This window comes from Entelurus aequoreus, linkage group LG07 (genome assembly GCF_033978785.1).
Source record: "Entelurus aequoreus isolate RoL-2023_Sb linkage group LG07, RoL_Eaeq_v1.1, whole genome shotgun sequence".
NCBI classification, from domain to species: domain Eukaryota; kingdom Metazoa; phylum Chordata; class Actinopteri; order Syngnathiformes; family Syngnathidae; genus Entelurus; species Entelurus aequoreus.
This window is the reverse complement of record NC_084737.1, coordinates 34,366,025-34,386,248: the sequence shown is the minus strand read 5'-3', so window position 1 is coordinate 34,386,248 and position 20,224 is coordinate 34,366,025. Positions and strand designations below refer to the sequence as shown.

Below are 20,224 nucleotides of genomic sequence, written 5' to 3'. Positions count from 1 at the left end.
AACCAAACAGACATGCAGACACAAACACACACACACACACACACACACACACACACACACACACACACACACACACTTAGCCACCAGATGTGTGATGACAAATGATAAGGCAACACTTAACCACAGGTGTCCCGTGTTTGACCTATCACCCTTTACCTTGAGCAGAAAGCTTTTCATATGGAGGCCAGCCATCAATCAGATCCCATCAATCACACATATATGTAGCACCCTTTCACTGCTGACAAGCTATCCTGGCCTGACATCAATCACTACGCTCTGCCCTTTTACTGACATCCAGGAAAACACACATCACAGCTACTCTTTATGCGCCTCCCTTGAAATCCACACATTCTAAATCTGCACACAACCTATCCCACAGTGATGGCTCCTCTACACCCTGGGACATGTTTTTGTGTTGTCAGGTGTTTTGTAGATGTACACACAAGGGGGACACTCCCTGGTGACATGTTTTCTGATATTGCTGCACCTGCACAGAGACATGACTTGGGGTTGAAATCCCAGAGAGCCCAGGCAACTGAGAACAGCACATATGTGACAGCCAGCAGTGACAGACTGGCCGTGAGCATCCAGGGAACCATTAGACTATAAAGTCAGTGGATCAAAAGTTGCACATTTCACAAAAGTGTCAGTGTCAGGCTGTCTTGTGTCGGAGGAGCCGTGACATTTTCAATGTTGGAGCATCTATCAGAACCTGTTTCTTTTACAATTCACAGGTGTGCCATTCACCTGAATTGCACCCCTTACATTTTGGAGTGAGTAGTAAAGGTAAATGTAATACCAAGTTTTAAAATGGAATGGCTTCTATTTTTTAACTCGTAATGTCTTTCTGAGGCTGTGGCAGAAGGATGTGGGGAGGTGAGGACCATGAGGAATGGGTGTTAAAAGGTCCAGGGTCCCATTCACACATGCATAAGGAAGCATGCAACTCGCGACATAGCAAAATCTTTTTCGCCAGACAAAAAAGAAGAAAACATGTTTAGCATATTGAGCGGATTCAAAATGCACGAGCATGTAAACTTTGGAATGGGGCTCCTTTGTGAACGGGTTGTATTTGCTGTCGCAGCAAGTCTATTTTCTTGTCTGTCACAACACTGGCATTTGCAACAGAAAAACAACAAGTAAAAGGTGTTCATCCTGGATAATAATAAAAAATAATAATAACAGCAATAAACAACTGTTTACGATTATCCAATATAGAGTCTACTTTCAAAAAATGTTTGAAATGATCCTCTATGTAGATTTGAAAGTTTATTTTGAGGCAAATCTACAACCAAAAGCAGTTGCTAACATTCCTTTGATTTGGTGTATTTGGTACAACCAATGGGAGCCTGTGAAATCAGCCAGGCAGAGTTGAACTTGAAAGATGTAAGTGCGCTACTTTAAAAATATGTTGAAATGAAGGACTATAAATGATAAGTTATGATTTTGAAGATGGCAGCATAATTGTCTTACCTTGTTTTAGGGGATGTTGTTAGCCATTCTTCATGCTTTTCAAATGTTATCAAGTAAGCTGCGATCTCCTGTGAAAAAGAGCAGAAAGACGAGAGGATGAGTGTGAGGCTGAGATGTCTCATCTTTAATCACCATTCTCTGGTGTTTGTAATACTGTGAGATTGCTTCATTGGCATTCCTCCAGCCTAAACAGCAACATAAATAGAGGGAAAACAGAGACGAGGGCAACACCGGAGAGCTCAAGCAGGTAAATGCAAACCAGTAACGGCAATGCAAAAGACCGAAGTTGAAGGCAGTTAAGGTCAGATCATCTTTTGAGACCATCTTTGTTCCAAAAGCTTTGATCAAGCTCAAGGACAACAAGGTGCTCGCAGAGAGATTGACGTCTCTGTCTTACAAAAAGAGCAGCTTTTAACATTTTTCGTCCGATCCTCTCCTAAATCCGTTTGATCTGCCCTTGACACGCCTCGGAGGATCAATCCCATCTTTAACCTTTGAATAATAATCACACAACACTCTTCTAATGCTGTGTGTACTGCTGGATCAGAACAAGTTGTAGAACCTTTGGAGTCAAGATATATACAAAGTGATGCTATAGATCAGAATCGGAATCAGCTTTAATGGCCAAGTATGTTTAACACACAATATATTTGACTTGGTAGACTGTGCTCTGTTTATTCAATGTAAGAAACAAAGAAATGTTATTTAAGTTAAAAAAAAAAAAAAAAGTGTAACAGGTACATAGAGATTATTTCATATTTCATATTCCCATTGCATCAGTGAAAAGTATGGGGAAATGTGCTGGACCTTACTGTGACATTTTCTCAGCAAATAAATGGGCATTAATAAAAGCACATTACATGCTGGTAGACAATCCAACGATTACCTGCGACAGGCGGCAATTCACTCTTCAGCGAGGGCATTTATCACGTCCACGGACTGTCGCGAGTGTTTGACACAAGGACAGACCTGCTGCCATTTCTCATATGAATTTAAAGATGCACTTCCCTCTACAAGATGAATTGTTCGACAAACCTTTGGCTATTCTGTTAGAGTATTGTCTTGAGTGGTGTGTGAAGCCGCTAGGTTTTGTTGCTTTTCCTGACCAATTGGTGTTTTTAAGTTAAAGCGGGCCGAAAAATATAGCTGTCTGCCAAACATCCCTTTAGTTCCCAAATCTGCATGCACTGAATATATACATCGTTAAGATGCTGCGATGGACTTTGTCACAAGTGTGACCTGGCACAGGGACACAGCACAATGGAGGCAGCCCATAAGGATGCTGCAGGCTGCAGCCATGAGAGAGTGTTTCTAGTCTAGCAGCAGCAAAGGAAAGGCTGTAGCATGAACTTGTGCCCTTGCCTCCAGGTGCAAACTCAGGCTAGCTGGACTGTGTTGATTGCCTTGCTATTCTGATGAAGTTTAAACTACCCAAAAAGCAGTTGTCCTTTAAATATTGCTTGTAAAGTAGTCCCTCAACTTACAGGTATCTTGAGATATGAGCTGTCTCTCTGGTTTTTGCTATGCTTTCGGTTACAAGCATCAATTAAAATTGAGAGCATATTGCGTGCCATTGGCATGAAGAAGAGCCGCCCCAAAACATTCGGTTTTAGAAGCAAAAGACACCCATGGAACCACAGAAACAAAACACGACCGACTGTGTCTTGGCGAGCCAGTACGACCGCATCACTGACAGTTGACACCTACTGAAGCGAGACAAGACCCAAAAGGCGGACATCTATTTCCAAAAAGATGGAAGTAAAAGCACCTCAAATGAGACACTGCCAAAGACTTTTCTGCCAAGTATAACCTTTTAACTTTCAGAGCTGTGGCTACGGAGGTGAATATCGAACAACAAGTTTTTTTTGTTTTTTTTTGCAAATATTTTTATTGAATTTTACAGTTAAAATCACATTTACCAGTCATACTTTGCTCACGCAAAGCCTTCATACAATCACACATCCACTCATACACACTCACATGAACACTTGAGGAGAGAGGTGCACTTGAACTTTAACAACTCAAGGTTTACAGTATAATCATTATTAGAAAAAATACCCAGATATTGTATATATAGCCATCCATCCCGCTCCGGCTCAGGATCAGCAGGCTATCGAGACCACAGCAAGATGGATGAACATTCCTCGGCATCAAGGATCCTCAGGAAGTGATCCCAAGATCACCTCTCGAGGACCTCTCCACCGTTCACACTTAAAAAAGAAAAGGAAAGTCACAGAAATTGATCAAATGCAAAACAATACAAGATAAAAAGTCACCAAAAAAAATAAATAAATGAATAAATAAATAAGCAAGTAAACCGTGGCAAAGCCATATCAGAAGTAACCAAAAAAAAAAAAAAAAGCAATAATAGTGTAGGATCAATACAGAAAATAATAAAGATAATACAACTACAAAAAAGATGGCAGTTTTTTTTTTGTGTTTTTTTTCTTTTCTTGTCTTTTTTTTCTTTATTCCTTAAATGCCTAAATTATGATTCAATATATGTCAGTAAAGGTTTCCAGGTTAGTTCCCATTTATTCATACTTGCAGAGTTTATATATCTTATTTTTTCAAGAGTCATTACATTCACAAGTTCATTTAGCCAATTCCTGAAGTTGGGTGCAGATGGGCTTTTCCAGTCTTTGAGAATGAGTCTTTTGGCCAAGACCGTTCCGAGTAGCAACACATCTGTAATATATTTTGGAAGTTTTTGTGTTTCTGAAGACCACCCAAACAAGATTAAATCCCTGTCAGGGACAAGTTTTCTCTGATATACCCCCGAGTAAAAAAAGAAAATGCTGGACCAAAATGATTGAATAATTGGACATTCCCAAAACGAATGAGACAGTGATCCTTCAGCAGATTTACATCCATCACAAAGTGGAGATGTATCAGGATAACATTTGTGTAATAAGACTTTGGAGTAGTAAAAACGATGAATCACTTTAAACTGTATGAGCCTAAGTCTGCTGTTAATTGAGCAATTGTGAATTTGAAAGAGTGTCCGTTCCCATTGCTGTTTGGGTATTGTTGTTCTTAGTTCCTGTTCCCATGCTCTTTTAACATAGTCTGCTGATGTCATGGGTATAATGAAGCAGCTGGCAAATTTAGCGATAAGTTTTTTACTTGTGGGTGATAAATTTAGTAATTCTAAGAGAGGGTGTTTTTCATTTACCAGCTGAGATTTTGAAATGTTTTCTTTAATACATTTTTTTGCCTGCAAATAGCAAAACCAACTGAATTGGGACAAATTGAATTTGATTCGCAATTGCTCAAATGACGCAAGACTGTCCTCGACATACATGTCTTTTATGCATTTAATTCCATTTAAGTACCAGTTAAGAAAAATTCTGTCTGTTATCGATGGAATAAATGCATGATTGTGACACATTGGTGAATACATAGTTACATTGGAAATATTCAATTGTTTTTTAATTTGAGAAATAATTTTGATAGAATTTCTTACTACTACACTATGGCTTGCTGATTTAATAGAAGAGACTGGTTTAGTAAAAAGTAGAGATGGCAATGATGTGTAAGGTTTAACTAATGACTGCAGTTCCAATTTCAGCCACAAGGGAGCAGAATTAAGTGATTCATTCTTTGGGAACCCCATCTTCCAATAGGTCAATGCATTCAGATTTGATGCCCAATAATAATTTTTGAACATTGAAAGACCCAGTCCCCCTTCCTTTGTAGATCTGAATACGTGCTTTTTAGATATTCTGCGTTTTTTATATCCCCACACAAAATCTAGAACTAAAGATTCAAGTTTTTGGAAAAAATCTGCAGGAATTAGAATTGGTAAATTTTGAAAAAGATAGGTAAATTTTGGCAGGGTAATCATTTTGATAGCATTCACTCTACCTAACATAGAGAGCGGTAGGGTCTTCCAATACTCTATACACACTTTCAGTTTCTCAAAAGCTTCAGTAAAGTTCAATTTTAGTAATGATTCATAATTTTTAGATATTTTTAAGCCAAGATAGGATATAAAGTTTTCTGCAACTTTAACTGGGTTTTGACTGATCTTAACATTATCTCCTAGGAACATAAGCTCGCTTTTGGACCAGTTTATTTTATAACCAGATATTTTACCAAAAGAGTCTACATATTCTAAAAGAAGTGGTAATGCAATGTCTGGCTCAGTAAGTGTAACAAGTACATCATCTGCATACAGTGAGATGAGACTCTCTGATGTGCCCACTGAAAATCCTTTAATATTAGAGTTCATTCTTAAACTAACAGCCAGTGGTTCTAGGGCCAAATTGAAAAGTAAGGGCGAAAGGCAATCGCCCTGTCTCACGCCGCGATGCAATTCAAAACTATCCGATATTACATTATTAGTTATGACATATGATTTTGGTGCAAAATAAATTATTTTAACCCATTTTATAAAGTTTTCTACCAACCCAAATCATTTGAGAACATGAAGTAGATAAACCCACTCAATTGAATCAAAAGCTTTATGAGCATCCAGAGTCAGGACGGCTGCCTTTTTGTTTCCTATGCAGTCCAAGTACAACAAGTTCAATAATCTCCGTACGTTGCCAATCCGGATGGATAATTTCTGTTATGTGGTTGCTTAACCTTGTTGCGAGTACCTTAGTTAGAATCTTATGGTCTAGATTGAGCAGGGAAATAGGTCTATAATTGGCTGGATCGAGTGGATTTTTTCCCTTTTTCGGTATTATACATATATGAGCTTCATACAAGGAGCTTGGAAGTTTATTGTTTACGAAAGAGTCATTTAACATTCTTAGTATTATACGGGACAGTATTTCACTAAAAGCTTGATAAAACTCCGCACCAAATCCATCTGGACCAGGGCTTTTATTCACGGAGAAAGATTTCAGTGCTTTTAGCAGTTCTTCAGTTGAAATAGTATTGTTTAAAGAATTCTGATGATTTGGCCTCAGTTGAGGTAGGTTTAATGCAGTAAAAAAATAATTTAAATCATTAACCGATATAGCTGAACCAGATTTATATAATTCTGAATAAAAGTCTTTAAAGACATTGTTGATATCCTGTAAATCTGTACATATTTCACCTGTTTTTGAGCATATTTTATGGATAGCAGCTTTAGCTTGATCTCCTTTGAGCTGTCTGGACAGAAGTGTTTGTGGTTTATCAGATATTTCAAAATGTTTTTGTTTATTTTTCAGTAAGAGTTTAGATACTTCCCTGTGAAGAAGAGAATTGTATTCATTTTTCAGTTTCAGCATCTTATTGTAGTCAGACTGCAAAAGAGAATTTATATGAATTTCTTCCATTTCTTTAATTTCTTTTTCCAATTCTTTATGCCTTTTTCTTACTTCTCTTTGTTTTGAGCTTTCAAATGAAATGATATATCCTCTCACAGTAGCTTTAAGGGCTTCCCACAGTATAGAGTCTGAGACCTCTCCGTTATCATTCACCTCAATAAACTCTTGGATAATCTTATTCATATATTCTTTAAAATCTTCATATAATAACAATTGTGGATTAAATCTCCATTTTTGTTTGGTTTTATGGAGATCAATTTGTATCTGTAGACTCACAGGGCTGTGATCTGAGATGACTCTACTGTGGTACTCAGGATTACTGACATTGGAGAGAGCAGAGGCTTCCACTAAAAAGTAATCGATTCTTGCGTACGAATTGTGTACAGCGGAGTAAAATGAATACTCCCTTTTATTAGGATGTTTTGTTCTCCATATGTCTATGATATTTCTTGATCTCATAAGATTATTAATGGTTTTAGTTGAGTTAGCAATTACATGAGATTTAGTTGACAATCTATCTAAAGTGGGATCCAAAAGGCAGTTAAAATCACCACCAATGTAGATATGAGATGAGTTATCATCAGGAAGTAGACCAAAGACTCTAAAAGTTTGAGTCATCTGTGTTTGGTCCATAGATATTCAAAAAAGTTACTGGGTAGGATGTAATATGACCATTTAATAAAATAAATCTTCCGATAGGGTCAATTATTTTTGATGTAAGTATGAAAGGCACATTTTTATGAAATAAAATGGCTACACCTCTAGCTTGTGAAGTAAAGGGTGCATGATAAACCTGAGATATCCAGCTAGCTTTAAGTTTCTGTTGGTTGTCTTTAAAGAGATGTGTTTCTTGGAGGAATAAAACATCTGTTTTTAATGAATTTAAGTATGAAAAAACCTTCCCTGCTTTAATATTTTTGGCTAAACCCCTGACGTTCCATGAAACTAGTCATTTTTTTCTTATAAGTTGACATTAAAGTTTTTTAGGGTATTTTATCTTTACGTGAAAAAAAACCTTAGTAATTGGTAAGTTGAAATATAATTGTGCACCTCTCTCCTCCACATTCATGCTCAGATTCACACACTCACACCCTATTGTTGTCCCCCCCTCCCTCTGTCCCCATCGTGTGTAGTTCAATGTTTTGGAGTGAAATCTCCATTGTGATGTTATCCATACGATGTCGTGTTGGTCGAGTCCCCAGTCCAAAAGTCCCCCACCCCCATCTTCAGGCGCAGGGCGCATGCTAGTAGTTGCGTTCACTGCTCCAAGCAGCAAAGTGTTTTCTTTTTTTTTCTTTTCTGCGTCCTCCGGTGAAATAAACCTCAGTGAAAAAGTGAATTTCTGCTTTATGCTTATCATAAGCCTTGTGGTAAAGCAGTTATTGATGATTAGCCACTAAGATGTTTTATAATGAAAGTCTTAGTGTCTGTAGGAGAGGTAAACACCTTTACCTGGTCGTCCACATGCAGGCGAGCTGGAAAACGCAGCATTAACTTGATTTCCTTCTCCCGCATACTTGCCAACCTTGAGACCTCCAATATCGGGAGGGGGGGGTGGGAGGGGGGGTGTGTGTGTGTGGTTGGGGGCGTGGTTATTTACAGCTAGAATTCACCAACTCGAGTATTTCATATATATTTCATATATATATATATATATATATATATATATATATATATATATATATATATATATATATATATATATATATATATATATATATATATATATATATATATATATATATGTATGAATTACTTGACTTTCAGTGAATTCTAGCTATATATATATATATATATATATATATATATATATATATATATATATATATATATATATATATATATATATATATATTTATTTTATTTACATAGAAAAAAAAAAATACTTGAATTTCAGTGTTTCGTTGGCTATCCTTTAGATGGCAGTATTGTCCTATTTAACTTCTCCGTTCATTGGGCAGGCAAGCTTATTGTGGGAAAGCGGACGTGAGAACAGGCTGTCCCCACTCAGTCTCAGGTCCGCATTGAGCTGGAGGGGGCGTGGCCTCCAGATCCGGCTGAATACCGGGAGTTTGTCGGGAGAAAATCTCTGCCGGGAGGTTGTCGGGAGAGGCGCTGAATACCGGGATTCTCCCGCTAAAAACGGGAGGGTTGGCAAGTATGTTCTCCCGCAGCGTGTTCATTACCTCTCGAAAGGCCCGTCTTTTCGCTGTCACCTCGGCAGTGTAGTCTGGAAACAGGAAGACGCGCAGGCCGTTGTAGATCAGCTCCTGGCCGCGGCTTAGTCGAAGAAGTAGCTCCTTGTCCTGGTAGAAGTGTATCCTTGCGATGATGCTCCTGGGGCGCTTGCCGTCACCATAGCGAGCGAGCGGGACAAGGTGCGCGCGGTCCACTACCACTGGCTTGGAGAAGTTACTCGCTCCAAACAACTTTGGTATCAGGTCCGCAACGAAATCCGTAAGTCTTCCCTTTTCTTCTTGCTCTGGTATCCCGACTATTTTTAAGTTATTACGTTTTGAGCGCCCTTCCAATTCGTCTATTTTAGCTGCCAGTTTCTCATTGCTCTTCTGCGTTTCAGTCAGTTTTTGTTCGAGCGCTTCAATGCGGCGCTCATGTTCGGAACCTTGCTGCTGCATGTCCTCCACTCTGTTGGTCAATGCCGCCTGCTTGCTTGTAAGAGCCTCAAGCTTTTCCTCAAGCATGTCAAAACGTTTGTTGATAGATTCGAGTATCTTATCCAGCAACTTCTCAAAAGTTGATGACGCCATCTCAGCGCCAGCCTCGAGCTCGTTTACGGCCACAGGTGACTCTGATTGCTTCCCTCTTCGTGTCTTGGGCATAATTGTTGTTATCTATGTCTTGATAGAGTATAACTCACCCAGATTGATAGGCATGCATATAGTTGGCCAAGCGTTGTCAGTTTTAATTTTTTTAAAAAAAGCAGAATTTGAATTCAATCTTAAAGTTTTCACCAGAGTTACCGCAGAGGCAAACTACTGCTTGCGCATCTCGGCCACGCCCCACTTCTAATCTCGAACAACAAAGTTAAACCAACTTCACAGCGGTCGCTCTCCAAAGTAAATGTGGTAAATTATTGCATTACTTCATAAAACTACTGTCTAACTTTCTACTGTCTAACTTTCTTTCTTTTTTTTAAAAAAAAGTTGCATTTTAAATTTGTGTTGTTTTGGGGGTGCCAAGCATGGGTTGAATTGGTTCAAATTCATGTCAGTGGGAGATGTTGATTTAAGTAGGGTTGTCCCGGTAACAATATTTTGGTACCGATACCAAAATGTATCCAGATAATTTTTAAAATGAAGAGACCACAAACAAATTTCATATTAGCTTCATTTTAACATAAAATATTACGATACATTAAACATATGTTTCCTATTGCACTAAAAGAACAATTTTAGGTTAACATTAAAAGACATTAAACACAATGGGCTGTTCTCATTGCACTCAAACACAAACTATTTACAAGTGTATTTTATTACATATAGTCTGCCATGATAAAGAATTATGTCAGAATAAAATAGAAAGCTTTTATGACTTTGTATTAAATGCTTCATTATTTATGGTAACCATTCTTGGTCTGTGCATTAAGACAAATACAATGGTTAGTAAATACTAAAAACAATTATATGGCTAAAAGTACACAGATACGACATGTAGCAATGTACAACACACATTGTTAAAGATAATACACACATTATTAAAGATCAAACAAATTGTATGAATTTGTCATGAAATTCAGTAATTTCACTTTCATTAGTTTGTGCTATGTGGGTGGCTTGGACTGCGCTAATAATTGGCAAACAGCTGTCTGAGGGTACGTATCTGTATGTGCACAGCAGGGGAGCGAGTTAATTATGTTGCCCGTCGATCTGACTGCTTGTTATTTAATTGTTTGGCTAAGTTTGAAGCAGAGACTATAAATCTTTAATCATGCCACCTTTTGGCGAGGCGTGTTTTAAAGCAGTGGCGCTTCCGTGTTTAAAGCATCACCTTGATCGATAGTTTTTAAGCCCAAATACCTTCATATCACATTTCACGCACCCTCTGTATTAACCAGTAGAATTGCCGTTTTTGCCATTGTTCCTCCCTACGCTGTTCTTGTATGGGCACTCGGCTTTGTGTGTGCATGCTGACACACTGAACATCACCGCTGCATGCAGATGAAAAAAAGTACCAGTATTTTTCAAGGGCGGTATAGTATTGTTTTTTAATTCATTAGTACTGGGGAAAGAGACAAGTGGTAGAACATGGATGGATAGTACCGGTATAGCGTACAACCCTAGATTTAAGATACAATTGTTTTGAGGTACGAGCTCAGTCGTAGAAGCAAATTTAGCCCATATGTGCTAAATTTGGATTAGTACATACTGTACTACTGGCAATATAGCAGTGTTTTTCAACCTTTTTTGAGCCAAGGCACATTTTTTGCGTTGAAAAAATCTGGAGGCATACCGCCAGCAGAAATCATTAAAAATTAAACTCAATAGACGATAAAAAGTCGTTGTCGCAATTGTTGAATATGTATTTAAACCATAACCAACCATGCATCAATATAGCTCGTGTCTCAAAGTAGGTGTACTGTCCCGACCTGTCGCATCACGCCGTGACTTATTTAGAGTTTTTTGCTGTTTTCCTGTGTGTAATGTTTTAGTTCTTGTCTTGCGCTCCTATTTTGGTGGCTTTTCCTCTTTTGTTGGTATTTTCCTGTAGCAGTTTCATGTCTTCCTTTGAGCATCTACTTTGTTTTAGCGATCAAAAATATTTTATCCTTCTTTGTGGGGACATTGTTGATTGTCATGTCATGTTCGGATGTACATTGTGGACGCCGTCTTTGCTCCACAGTAAGTATTTGCTGTCATCCAGCATTCTGTTTTTGTTTACTTTGTAGCCAGTTCAGTTTTAGTTTCGTTCTGCATAGCCTTCCTTAAGCTTCAATGCATTTTCTTAGGGGCACTCACCTTTTGTTTATTTTTGGTTTAAGCATTAGACACCTTTTTACCTGCACGCTGCCTCCCGCTGTTTCCGACATCTACAAAGCAATTAGCTACCGGCTGCCACCTACTGATATGGAAGAGTATTACACGGTTACTCTGTCGAGCTCTAGACAGCGCCGACACTCAACAACAACACATAATTTGCAGACTATAATTACCGGTTTGCAAAAAATATTTTTAACCCAAATAGGTGAAATTAGATCATATCCCACGGCACACCAGACTGTATCTCACGGCACACTAGTGTGGCACAGTGGTTGAAAAACACTGCAATATAGAATGCATTTGGAAAGTATTCACAGCGCTTCACTTTTTCCATATTTTTTTTATTGTTACAGCCTGATTCCGAAATAGACTAAATTAATTTTGTTTTTAAAAGTCGACAGGAAATATATACACACAATATTTTTAGTTTGAAAAAAAAATACATTTTCACATTTGTGTGTAAAAAAAAAAACTTTTCACACTGTCATAGTATATTGTTACGATACTCCCGTACACTAAAGTAATGTCCGATCATTACCTTATAAAATTCGAAGTTCTGACTCATTGTCAACAAACTAATAATAATAATAATAACTACTATAGCAGCCGCAACATTAATGCTGCCACAACGACGACTCTTACTGACCTACTGCCTTCGGTAATGGCACCATTCCCAAATTATGTGGGCTCTATTGATAACCTCACTAACAGCTTTAACGACGCCCTGCGCAACACCATTGATAGTGTAGCACCGCTAAAGCTAAAAAGGGCCCCTAAAAGGCGTACCCCATGGTTTACAGAAGAAACTAAAGCCCAGAAATTATCATGTAGAAAGCTGGAACGCAAATGGCGTGCGACTAAACTTGAGGTTTTCCATCAAGCATGGAGTGATAGTTTAATAACTTATAAACGCATGCTTACCTCAGCTAAAGCTAAATATTACTCAAATCTCATCCACCTCAACAAAAATGATCCTAAATTTTTGTTTAGTACAGTAGCATCGCTAACCCAACAAGGGACTCCTCCCAGTAGCTCCACCCACTCAGCAGATGACTTTATGAATTTCTTTAATAAGAAAATTGAAGTCATTAGAAAAGAGATTAAAGACAATGCATCTCAGCTACAACTGGGTTCTATTAACACAGATACGACTGTATACACGACGGACACTGCCCTCCAAAATAGTTTCTCTCTCTTTGATGAAATAACATTGGAGGAATTGTTAAAATGTGTAAATGGGACAAAACAAACAACATGTTTACTTGACCCAATTCCTGGGAAACTTATCAAAGAGCTTTTTGTTTTATTAGGTCCATCAGTGTTAAATATTATAAACTTATCACTTTCCTCTGGTACTGTTCCCCTAGCATTCAAAAAAGCGGTTATTCATCCTCTACTCAAAAGACCTAACCTCGATCCTGACCTCATGGTGAACTACCGGCCGGTGTCCCACCTTCCGTTTATCTCGAAAATTCTCGAAAAAATTGTCGCACAGCAGCTAAATGAACACTTAGTGTCTAACAATCTCTGTGAACCTTTTCAATCCGGTTTCAGGGCAAATCACTCTACGGAGACAGCCCTCGCAAAAATGACTAATGATCTATTGCTAACGATGGATTCTGATGAGTCATCTATGTTGCTGCTTCTTGATCTTAGCGCCGCTTTCGAAACTATTGATCATAATATTTTATTAGAGCGTATCAAAACGCGTATTGGGATGTCAGACTTAGCCTTGTCTTGGTTTAACTCTTATCTTACTGACAGGATGCAGTGTGTCTCCCATAACAATGTGACCTTGGACTATGTTACGGTAACGTGCGGAGCTCCCCAGGGTTCGGTTCTTGGCCCTGCACTCTTTAGTATTTACATGCTGCCGCTAGGTGACATCATACGCAAATACGGTGTTAGCTTTCACTGTTATGCGGATGACACCCAACTCTACATGCCCCTAAAGTTGACCAACACGCCGGATTGTAGTCAGCTGGAGGCTTGTCTTAATGAAATTAAACAATGGATGTCCGCTAACTTTTTGCAACTCAACGCTAAGAAAACGGAAATGCTGATTATCGGTCCTGCTCAACACCGACATCTATTTAATAATACCACCTTAACATTTGACAACCAAACAATTAAACAAGGCGACTCGGTAAAGAATCTGGGTATTATCTTCGACCCAACTCTCTCGTTTGAGTCACACATTAAGAGTGTTACTAAAACGGCCTTCTTTCATCTCCGTAATATCGCTAAAATTCGTTCCATTTTGTCCACAAGCGATGCTGAGATCATTATCCATGCGTTCGTTACATCTCGTCTCGATTACTGTAACGTTTTATTTTCGGGCCTCCCTATGTCTAGCATTGAAAGATTACAGATGGTACAAAATGCGGCTGCTAGACTTTTGACAAAAACAAGAAAGTTTGATCATATTACGCCTATACTGGCTCACTTGCACTGGCTTCCTGTGCACCTAAGATGCGACTTTAAGGTTTTACTACTTACGTATAAAATACTACACGGTCAAGCTCCTGCCTATCTTGCCGATTGTATTGTACCATATGTCCCGGCAAGAAATCTGCGTTCAAAGAACCCCGGCTTATTAGTGATTCCCAGAGCCCCAAAAAAGTCTGCGGGCTATAGAGCGTTTTCTATTCGGGCTCCAATATTATGGAATGCCCTCCCGGTAAAAGTTAGAGATGCTACCTCAGTAGAAGCATTTAAGTCTCATCTTAAAACTCATTTGTATACTCTAGCCTTTAAATAGACTCCCTTTTTAGACCAGTTGATCTGCCGTTTCTTTTCTTTTCTTTTCTACTCTGCTCCGGGGTGGACCGCTAGCCTGTTCATCAGATGGGGACATCTCTACGCTGCTGACCCGTCTCCGCTCGGGATGGTTCCTGCTGGCCCCACCATGGACTGGACTTTCGCTGATGTGTTGGACTTTCACAATATTATGTCGGACCCACTCGACATCCATTGCTTTCGGTCTCCCCTAGAGGGGGGGGTTACCCACATATGCGGTCCTCTCCAAGGTTTCTCATAGTCATTCACATTGACGTCCCACTGGGGTGAGTTTTCCTTGCCCTTATGTGGGCTCTGTACCGAGGATGTCATTGTGGCTTGTACAGCCCTTTGAGACACTTGTGATTTAGGGCTATATAAATAAACATTGATTGATTGATTGATTGATATTGTGTGTAGAATTTTGAGGACACAAATGATTGTATTCCATTTTTGAATAAGGCTGTAACATAAAATGTGGAAAAAGTGAAGCGGTGTGAATAATTTCAGGATGCACTGTAAAAGAGCTACAACAGCTGAGAAAAGCACAACAGTTTCTGGAACCACAAGCACATGTATAAAATGTGTTAATTGTTTCAATAACAATTATGGTGTGCGCAAGGAAAAAGGGTCACTCTAGTGTTATTTTTTTTTGCATGCATTTATAAGTAAATTAGTCTAACACAGCACTGATTAGATTAATGCAAGCTATTCAGCTGGGAGATTGTGGTGGGTGACCGTGGTGCCTGTTAGCACTGAGCCCTTTCCATCACACTCTAAAAAATCCATGCACATTCTCACTAGAGGGCTATTCAAGAGGCTGCAGCATAGTCTCCTATTAAAGACTTAAAAAAACAAAAACAAAGGCCTTTGTACCCCTGGCTCTTTGTGAGCCCCTCCTTTTCAAACAGATGCCAGGGATAATACCAGCCCCCCGACCAGCCATAAAGGTGGAATAATCTTATGGTGAGGAAACAAACAAAAACAGACGTGCAGCCATTAAACAGATGCAAAGAGACAAAGTTTGCATGGGCGGCATAATGAGAAGCTCGCATGCGTTCAGGTTGAGCAAACACGCTTGTGGGTGAGTGTAAGAAGGAAGGTTGGGGGAGCATACTGTAGTGCTCAACACTGATGGGGCATCAAAGTCAAACGAGCAGCTGTCAACGGGCTTTGGACTCTATCTGCTGACCTCCATGCCGCTGGCCTGCTCCTAGTCACTGGGGAAATATTCAGGGAAGGCTCTCAGTACACACAGAACCTGCCTCGCTCAACCTCACATGTCAGAGTTTTGGTCCTGCAAGGCTGTTTGTACTTCCTCTCCGTTTGCCTCATCCTCCTCTCTGACATGATCCCGGCAGAGGTTTTCTCTCCAGGTGCTGCTGAAATACACTACAACAGCAGTGTCGTATTCAGATATCTGGATCCCTAGTTTGATTGATGTAAAATTTGATTTATCACATTGTTTACATGTCTAATAAAGATTTGATTAATTTATGATGGCTCAGGTGTGAGTCACTACAATAGGGCCCCACAGCACATTGGATTCCAGTTAACTGAAATACCACAATACTGGATATTGTTCAGATAAGTTACATTTAAGAACTTGCACACAAAGTAACACTGGAGATGACTATGACATGCGCATTTTCCGCGCATGCGTACTAGGTCGCGTTGCGCTGGCAGACGGAGGGAGGTGGGGGTCTTAAACGGTGTTGTGTGTGGACACGGATAAGGTTAGGTGTGATTTACCCTGGATAACCTTATCCGGCTTAGTGTAAACAGGGCCTTACAATCAGTGTCATCATCATCCCCAGTCACCTGTCTCAGCCTGACGAGCAGTTAGCATTGTCTCGAAAAGAAGGTGCCAGTCCTGCACTTATCACGTCTCGCCTCCACATATTATCTCCAACTTAACTTTTAAAAAGGTAAAATCCATCATGAGAAAACCTTTTTGTGAAAATTTAGTGTCCCGTCTTTCAAATGATATTTTCCTTCTATAGGTTACAACATTTTCGTCTCAAGAGAGAAAGGGCTTCTGAAATCTAACAATGTGGAATTGGATATGACACTAACTTATTCATTCTATTTCACTTCTTAACACCAAAGAATGGAGCAGAAACAGCACTCTGAGAAAATACACACTACGTGACCCTTTCTTTAATGTGGTTGTCGCAATCAGTTGCAGTCACGATTCCCACTTTGTAGGCTGGATCAGAGCCGTCACCCTTTCATACGACACAAAAGGCATCAGCAAACATGAGCATAGTGTTTGAGCGAGGTATTCAATGATGGAGGGAATCACTGTCCCGAGATAACCTGAGGCCAGACTGTTGTGCGTTGCCCTCTCTCTCACTCGGCCTCACAAGGAAAGACAAGTGGTGAGAGGACCAACATCCCGAGCCGATCACTTGAAACAACTGTCCACTTCCTTTTAAAGGACAGAAAGGAGCACTCTCTAATCACACTATCAATGATATCACTCTTTTCTGCCTCTACAGTATATCTGAGTTGACAGTAAACGATGGGAAGGATGATGGAAAAAATAGAGGGACAATCACGACTAGGGTTGTATACCGAGTACTAGTGTTGTAACGATACCTTTATTTTGGTACCGGTACTAAAATTATTTTGGTACTTTTCTAAATAAAGGGGGCCACAAAAATATTGCGTTTTTGGCTTTGTTTTAACAAAAAATCTTAGGGTACATTAAACATATGTTTCTTATTGCAGTTAAGTCCTCAAATAAAATAGTGAACATACTAGACAACTTGTCTTTTATTAGTAAGTAAACAAACAGAGGCTTCTAATTAGTCTGCTGATGTATGCAGTAACACATTGTGTCATTTTCCATTCTATTATTTTGTCAACATTATTAAGGACAAGTGGTAGAAAATTAATTATTAATCTACTTGTTCATTTACTGTTAATATCTCTAATATCTCTTTTAACATGTTCTGTCTACACTTCTGTTACAATGTAATAATCACTTATTCTTCTGTTGTTTGATACTTTACATTAGTTTTGGATGATACCACAAATGTGGGTATCAATCCGATACCAAGTAGTTACAGGATCATACATTGGTCATATTCAAAGTCCTCGTGTCCAGGGACATATTTCCTGAGTTTATAAACAAAATATACTTTTTTAAAAAACGAAAGAAGATGTGATGCCAAAAAATATCGACATAATCATAGTAGTATCGACTACATACGTGCCTGTACTTGATATCATTACAGTGGATGTTAGGTGTAGATCCAGCAATGGCGTTTGTTTACATTTTGATGCCGGTTAGCTACGGTGTGTAGTGAAGCATGTTTAGCTATTCCTCGTCCTGCAGATATGATACTTGTAAGAAACGTACTTTATTTGTCGCCATGGAGACCAGGATTAGTGATGTAGAAGTCGCTAAAACAGTGCCGACGGCGGATGGACGTTAGCCGCTAGCTAGCTAGCCATGTCTTAAAGCACCTCTTCCTGAGGGCGTTTCAGTGTTATAACTTCACCTTTATCGTTAGTTTTTAGACCAAAATGCGTCCGTTCTCCCTTTTCTGTCTACACACTGTGTCTGCTTGTAAGTACTCCATGATTGTGTGTCGCCCAACATGCTCGTAAACCAGCAATGTCACAACGTGACTTCGACGCAGGCGCGGGGGGGTGCGGGACTGGTACTTTTCAGAGACAGTATAGTATCGAAAATGATTCATTAGTATCACGGTACTATACTAATACCGGTATACCGTACAACCCTACAGAGTACCGGTATTTTCATGTACCGGTTCCTAATTGGGTCGGTCTTTTAAATTCTGGACTATCGATACTGCTATCAGTACTTTTTTTTTTTATCCCTCTGACTGTCCTAGTTATGACACACGTGTCACATCCCTTTAGGTGCTGCTGCAAAACATTTTTAAAAAAGACACGGCAGAACAGCTAATCAAAGTCAAACTTTTAACGTCCCATTTCTGGTTATACGGTACACGGAAGTACACAGAATCATTGATTTATGCGTCATCGGAATCTTGGATGGAACCAATGTTCATCTATAGAATCTAAATACAAACGTTTGTAGATAGATACATAGATAGATAGATAGTACTTTATTGATTCCTTCAGGAGAGTTCCCTCAGGAAAATTTTAATTCCAGCAGCAGTGTACAGAATTGAGATCGAATTTAAAAAGTAAAAAGTAAATAATGAGGGTATAAATGGAAATAAAATAGAAAATATTACAATAAGAATAAAAGTAAAAAGCAACAATAAGAATACAAATATAACAGTAAAAATAAGAATGTAACAAGAGAAACTAGGCAATAGTGACCATGTTATGAAAATGTATTGCACTGTTAGAGAATGTTGGAGAAATGCGGAAAGTCGCGGAAATTGCCGTAATGTGACCGGGATGCTGTCAGAGAAGAAAAGGGGAAATCATGTTTGCCATGCATTCGACAAACACTCACCTCAGCTCTCTATAGCCCTGCAAGGTGCACCCTTCTGGGGCCATTTCTGTGCCTGCCACACTAACTCTAAAATATAGAGACGAACATTTCCCAAAAGTCTTCTACATGTTAAGTGATAGGTTTCTTTTGCACAAATGATGACTACTTGTCGCCATAAAGCTGTGTGAAAAACCTGTGCTGCTACTACTGCAGCCAGTTGTGGGTGAGACCACTGATTGAACATCTTCATTGGTAAGTTGATGATAACTTGACAGCTTTTACTACTAGTGTTTAATTAATAACTGATGCATCTTTGTGTGTGCTTCCTTTTACTTGGACACACGTAACATCAAATTCATTGGTACATTGTTACCAATTACCAATGATTGTCACACACACACAGTAGGTGTGGTGAAATTATACTCTGCATTTGACCCATCCCCTTGTTCACCCCCTGGGAGGTGAGGGGAGCAGTGAGCAGCAGCGGTGGCCGCGCCCGGGAATCATTTTTGGTGATTTAACCCCTAATTCCAACCCTTGATGCTGAGTGCCAAGCAGGGAGGTAATGGGTCCCATTGTTATAGTCTTTGGTATGACTCGGCCGGGGTTTGAACTCACAACCTCTCGATCTCAGGGCGGACACTAACCACTGAGCAGGTATTTGTGCTTTATCATATTTATTTCCTTTTTTTAAATTCACTTAGAATGTTAACAAATCATTGAACTAATTCCGAGTTTATTTAGTTTTTAGTACAGATGCATATTCAGTGTTGGGACTAACGCGTTACAAAGTAACGCGTTACTGTAACGCCGTTAGTTTTGGCGGTAACTAGTAATCTAACGCGTTATTTTTTTATATTCAGTAACTCAGTTACTGTTACTACATGATGCGTTACTGCGTTATTTTACGTTATTTTTTATGTAGTATCGGCTAGAAACAGATGCGCTGCGCGGTGTCGTTCTTCTAAATATTCCCCTGTCACAAGGTGGAGAGAAGAAAAGAGCCGTGTGTATGTGTCTGGGTGTGGGTATGGGAAGGGGAGGCACACACGTGATCCGCGGTTTGATATATAAAACAAAACAAAAAAATGTTGTTCGCATGCACGTTCAGTCCACACACAGCGTGGTCATGGCGAGCGGAATAACGGAAGACCTTGAACGCCCCGTGCCATTCAATCGGTGTGTTTATAGGTGCAAACTCCGTTGTGCAAAACGAGGGTTTTAAACACATGCTGAATGTGCTTGAGCCACGTTACGACATCCCGTCGCGC

The 20,224-nt window shown here is 39.4% G+C and overlaps 1 protein-coding gene across 11 annotated transcripts in view; it reads right to left on the bottom strand.

Annotated features, from left to right (window-relative positions):
- camta1a (calmodulin binding transcription activator 1a) overlaps nt 1-20,224 on the bottom strand; it is a 765,387-nt gene that overhangs the window by 395,121 nt on the left and 350,042 nt on the right. For all 11 annotated transcript variants that reach the window (XM_062053305.1, XM_062053307.1, XM_062053309.1 and 8 more), the window contains one exon: nt 1,474-1,541. In XM_062053305.1, the coding sequence (XP_061909289.1) occupies nt 1,474-1,541 (68 nt within the window). The remainder of the gene's footprint in view (nt 1-1,473; nt 1,542-20,224) is intronic.